Here is a 6,000-nt window from a genome sequence, read left to right as displayed (position 1 = left end):
CGGGCGGCGCGGGGTGGGCGGGGCCGCGGGGCTGCGGAGACTGGGGCCGCCCGCCCGCCCGCCCGCCCGCGCCCACCGTTTGCTCCAGCCGGCTGCGCGGACCCGGCACCGCCCGCCCGCGCGCGCGGAGAGGAGCAGCGCGCCCCGGTGGCCGGGGTTCCCGAGTGCACCCCGCGGAGCTGCGCGCAGACCCTCGGGCCGTCGGGGGCGCGGCCGGTCTCCTGAACCCAAACCTTCCCGGAGTCGCGCCGCAGCCGGCGGCTTCAGAGGCGGCAGGGAGAGAGCGGGCGCGGACGAGGCCCGCGCTCCGGAGGAAGCCGCGCGCGCCCGGAGGCCTCAGACCCCGCGTCCCGCGCTCTGTGGCACCATGGCCCCGAAACTGCTGCTGCTGCTGTGCCTGTTCTCGGGTTTGCATGCGCGGTGAGTGGCCGGCGCCGCACCCAGGGGCTCGGGACGGGGTAGGAGGGCGGCGGGGTCCGGGGCGCGTCGCCGTCGGCTGAGCTGCCGCAGAGCCGCGGAGCCCGGCGGGTTGGAGATGCTGAGGCTCCCCGCGCCTCACCTGTCCCATCTCGGCGAGACTCCCCCCTGCGTCTCCCGGCGGTTGCAGCCGTCTCCGCAGTGGAGAATGTGGGGAATCACATTAAAGGGATCTCCCGAAGCTTTTAGGATCTGGTGGTGGTTTTTTTTTTTTTTTTTGGTGCGGGGGGGGGGGGGCTTGAAAGTCAATATCACAGAAATAAGCGCTTTCCTGCTTATTTATGTACCCTCTTGGTTCTCCTCTCAGGTGCACCGGGGTGTGTTTTCTCTCTCTCTCTCTCTCTCTCCTCTCAGGTGCACCGGAGTGTCCCCCCCATATACATGTTCTAGATTATTCCCATCACTGAAAATTTCCAGGATTTAGGAGCAACGGTATCCTAGCTACCCAGCTTAGACCCTCTGACAGATAACAACCATGCTGGAAGCAGGTGGAGGAGGACTGGGGTTCTGTTCCGTGGGGAGCTGGGAGCCCTGCTTCTTAGAAAGGACTCCTTGCCCTAGGTCCTGTAAACACACAAGTCCACACCTACCATGACCCTGTTCTCCATGAGACGCTTGTCTCACAAGACTGTGTATACACCTACTTCTGCATGAAGCAAGCATGTTTCATGCTGATAAAGAGGCTTTTGCCTGGTCACTGTAAGAAATTCTGTCACCATAAATGGTAAGTGGGGTGTGTATGTCTTTCCCTCTCCTCCTCTTCCTCCTCCTCCTTTTTTCCCCAGGACACTGCTCATCTGTGGCTTCTGGTGGTGCTGGGGATTGAACTTGGGACCACAGAGATTAAGGCATGAAAGTCCTTTGTAGGGGTAGATAGCATAATATTTATGCAGATTGTCAAGCCTGAGGCTCCAAAGTCCCAGGTTCAATTCCCTGCACCACCATAAAACCAGAGCTGATCAGTGCTCTGGTTAAAAAAAAAAAAAAAAATCCTTTATATAACCATTATGTTGTCTGTCTTCCCAGCCCACCCTAAGTGCTCTCACCTTTTTTTTTTTTACAGAACCCTAGCTAACTAGTGAGTGCTTAGACATGCTCAAAGGAAAAGCAGTGGAAGGCTCCTGAGGTGGATGAGGCAGGAAGCCATAAATTCTGTTGCTGTGGATGGAACTGGAGACTCTGGATTTAGTTTCTCTGCTACCCAGAGCCTGCTGAGGGTCATGTGCTTTGGAAATCAGAGCTACTTCCTTCCACACCCTCCTTGTTTTTTGTTTTTTTTTTTTGCCTCCAGGGGTTATTGCTGGATGCCTGCACTATGAATCCACTGCTCCTGGAGGCCATTTTTTCCCATTTTGTTGTTCTGTTGTTGTCCTTATTGTTATTGTTGCCATTGATGTTCTTGGATAGGACAGAGAGAAATTGAGAAAGGAGGGGGGACAGGAAGAGAAAGATAGACACCTGCAGACCTGCTTCACTGCCCATGAAGTGACCCCCCCCTGCTGGTGGGGAGCAGGGGGCTCGAACCGGGCTCCTTATGCCAGTCCTTGCGTTTTGCACCCTGAGCACTTAACCCGCTGCGCTACCGCAGGACACCCTACACCCTCCATTTTTATGGCAAGACTCTTAGAAGACACCAACCTCCCCCCTCCCCCAACACACACACACACACACACACACACACACACACACACACACACATTTTTTGATTCCTCCTCCTTTCTTGGGCCTGAAATCTAGAATATGAGAGAGCCATCAGACCTGCATGTGGTAGGAGGCAGAGTTGGAGGTCTTGCATCTATGTTTGTGAAATATAAGTGACCGTCACAGGGACAAGAAGTGGCCCCTGGGGGTTGGGCAGTAGTGCAGTGGGTTAAGCGGACGTGGCACAAAGCTCAAGGACCGGCATAAGGATCCCGGTTTGAGCCCTAGCACCCTACCTGCAGGGGAGTCTTTCCACAGGCGGTCAAGCAGTTTTGCAGGTGCCTTTCTCTCCCTCTCTGTCGTCTCCTCCTTTGTCCATGTCTCTCTGTCCTATCCAATAACAATGACATCAACAACAACAATAGCTACAACAGTAAAACAAGAGCAACAAAAAGGAAAATAAATAATAAAAACAATTAAAAAAATTTTTCAAAAGGAAGTGCTCCCTGATTCTCATTTCCCATCTTTGCCAGGGATGTTGAGCCCTGAGGTTGAAAACACTTCAGTCACCTGTCCTGGAAGAGTTGAGCATTTTTAAGGGAGGGAGGGATGACTCCAAGGGTGACTCATAGGCTGAGCAGTCCTGGGATTGAAAAGCTGAAGTTTCTTCCTGTCTAGGAGAGAGTTGGGAAGGGAAATGGAAGTGTGCTGTCTAAGACTTGGGTTGATTGGGTGTATCTCTGTCTAAAGACAGAGAGATGGGCAAATGACACTGGGCAGAAGAATGTTGAGGCTCAAAGTTATATCTAGATCTGAAATCATGCCCACTCTACTTGTCTCTGGTCCCTAAATGGATAAGGTGATGTGTAGTTCAGGGTTAGCCAATAGAGTGTTTATCTGTGGGTTACTAGAAGGAAAAAATGCTCACTATCCTCCTTATGTGCTGTGCTTGGTGTCTAACTTGATCTTTTGGGATACTTCATGCTTCTATTGATAGTTCACCAAGGGGAGTATAGGGGTGTTTTAATGTGTCCCCTGTCTAGCTTGGTTCCCTGGCCTTTGTAATAGAGGTAGGAAAATCATAGAGGCTGGAGATACAAGCAGCTTTTCAACTAATTTTCTTGCTGTCTAGTTCTCATCTGGAAGTGGCATTGTTCCTCCAGTGGGCTTTACAAATATATAAAATAACCAGAAGTCTAGTGTCATCTTTCATCACACCCGGGCCTGGGTAACCCCTAACTGCTATCCTAAGTTTCAGGTTTAATACTTAAAATGCTTTTGGCTTTGTCTCTGTGTTTCTTGTGTAAGGGAAGGTACGAGATATTGAGGCGGGGGAGCATTGGCTTGACAGTGACAATACAACACCAGTTTGCTTTTAAAATAAAAGCTTACTTTGCGGTGTTGATCCTTAGAATCCACAGTCCTGGTAAGAGATTGACTCCCCAGAGAGATGGCTTCTAGTCCTCTGGGAAGTGGAAAAACATTTTTTTAAAATTCACATTGAGTGGCCTCCCCTGAAGTGAGATGCGGTTTTTTCAGATCAAAGCAAGGGTTTTCCAGTAGCCAGTGGACAAGTACTAACCAGGGGAGGCTGTTTCATATTCTGAAGTCCCGCAGAGACCTTGGACGGGACGAGGCTGGTGTCCAGGGGGCTTCTCTTCTCTCCAGCCAGTCTGGAGGTCCCCTTCACTTCCTGACTTAGCAGAAGAGGCTTTTGCTTCTTTTCTTGTCTCCTTCCTGGCACTTGGCCAGGCCTCTAAGGCAACTGCTTAATGCAATTTCAGGAAAACCCTTCCCATCACCACTAGAGGGAGAATGAGGCTGGTTATGATACCTGTTACTGAAGTAGCCTGAAATATTTTGCAGGAACTGAGGATTTCTGAACTAATGGAGAATTAGTCAGCATACTCCATTCATGTAACATGTGACCATGTGACCACTGGGTACAAAAGTGGGAGAGCAAGGTCTGGTCTGCTTTGTACTGTCTTTTAGGGAGGAGGAAATGAGAAAGTGGAAGGTAAGAGAGATCAAGGGGAGAGGAGAATAGAAAGGAGAGGGAGAGACAGAGAAAGAGAGGAAAGCACCAGATTGGAACATGTCCTGAGAATGTTAAGTGTGATTGGCTGAGGTGAACCACCTTCTTCCCATAATCCCCCACACCCTATTTTAATGAGTACCTGAGTCCTGTGGGCAGTAGTGGGCTCAGCCCACTTTTTCTTGCAGTACCTTGCTGCAACCCACATTTCTTTTGCAGGATGGTACATTGAAGATCCCTGAAAAAACTCCTGATAAAAGATATCATCTTTAAAAAAAATCCCCAGTGGTGTTTTTAATCCTATAGAATAATTTCTAAAAACTCAGTTTTACAAATGATGATAAATAACATAGCACTCATCAAATGTATACCCTCTATTTTTAAGTTCCTACTAATGCTAACTGACGAATATCACTACAAAACCAGAACAGTTTATAATTTCTGTGGATGATTTATTTTAACCTTTGAACTGGTAGGCATTCAAGAGATGGAATGGCAGTCGAAGATCAGCCTCAGCAAAACTCAAGTGAAGTCATTCTGCAAGTCCCAAACTATATATTCATTGGCAGGCTCTCATAGACACATGTCTGCTCATTTAGGACTACCATCTATCCCATTGCAAGTCAGCACTGATGAATGGGACATCTAAAGGCCAGGGAGATAGCATAATGGTTATGCAAAAGATTCTTAGGCCCAAGGCTCCAAGTCCCAAGTTCAGTATCCAACACCACTCTAAGCCAGAGCTGAGCAATGTGCTGGCCTGGTGTGTGTCTCTATCTTTCTCTTTCTCTTATCTCTTATCTCTTATCTCTTTTTCACTAAAATGAAGATAAATTAAAAAATTAAACACATAACAGAGTATATGTAATGGTATGATATATAATGTGGAGACATAACAAAATAGAGAGGAGATATATATATTTTTTCTGCCTCCAGGGTTGTTACTGAGCCTCGGTGCTTGCATTATAAACCCACTGCTCCTCGAGGCCATTTTCTTTTTGTTGCCCTTGTTGTTATTGTTGTTGCTGTTGTTGTTGCATTGCTGTTGTTTTTGTTTGGTACGACAGAGAGAAATTGAGAGGAGGGGAAGACATAGAGGGAGAGAGAAAGACACCTGCAGACCTGCTCCACCGCTTGTGAAGTGACCCCTCTGCAGGTGGGGAGCTGGGGCTCGAACCCTGATCATTGCGCCTGTGCACTTAACCCCTTGTGCTACTGCCCTGGCCAAGAGAAGATATTTTTAAAAGCTCATTCTTACCATTTCCTTGATGTTCACTATCAGTAATTTGGACAGTTTCAAACACTAACTTATTGAAATGTATACATGACCAGTAGCACAATTGCATAAAATGCAGTAAAAAAAATGGTGCTTTCTGTCTGGGATGCTGAACAAAAATGAAAAATGGGTGAGTTCAAATCTGGTCAGTAAGAAAAGAATCTTAAAAGGGCTAGCAAATACCTCACTTGGGTAACATGCTGCTTTGCTATGTTCTCAAACCAGCTCAGTCCCCCACTGCATTGAAGGAACCTTTGGTGCTGTGGTCTCTTTCATTTACTCTCTCTGTCTCTCTGCTTCTATTTAAAAAATAATTAAAAGTAGAAAAAGGGTATTAAGACCTGTACAGTGACAGACTGCACAGGAAGACATTTGTCTGTTTTTATTGTGAGCTTCCTTGCCCTGGTGAATAGCAGTTCACCTAGAAATACTGCTTCAAGGCAGAGACTCTGCTTTCTTTAACTCCAATGGCTGTGCTGTCAGGCAATCTCATTCACTCAGACAACTAGCTTGTCATTTTGAGGCCTCTCCATTCAAGTACTCCTGTTAGTGTGTGTCACCTAGGAGAAGC

The 6,000-nt window shown here is 48.0% G+C and overlaps 1 protein-coding gene across 2 annotated transcripts in view; it reads left to right on the top strand.

The window, feature by feature from the left end:
- Positions 1-234: 234 nt before the first annotated feature.
- Positions 235-6,000, top strand: part of GABRG3 (gamma-aminobutyric acid type A receptor subunit gamma3) — a 671,194-nt gene continuing 665,428 nt past the window's right edge. For both annotated transcript variants that reach the window (XM_060179248.1, XM_007526462.3), the window contains exon 1: positions 235-420. In XM_060179248.1, the coding sequence (XP_060035231.1) occupies positions 368-420 (53 nt within the window). In that variant the 5' untranslated portion in view covers positions 235-367. The remainder of the gene's footprint in view (positions 421-6,000) is intronic.

Source organism: Erinaceus europaeus, chromosome 20 (assembly GCF_950295315.1).
Source record: "Erinaceus europaeus chromosome 20, mEriEur2.1, whole genome shotgun sequence".
Taxonomy (NCBI): domain Eukaryota; kingdom Metazoa; phylum Chordata; class Mammalia; order Eulipotyphla; family Erinaceidae; genus Erinaceus; species Erinaceus europaeus.
The sequence above is the reverse complement of the archived record's forward strand: the minus strand, read 5'-3'. Positions and strand labels throughout refer to the sequence as shown.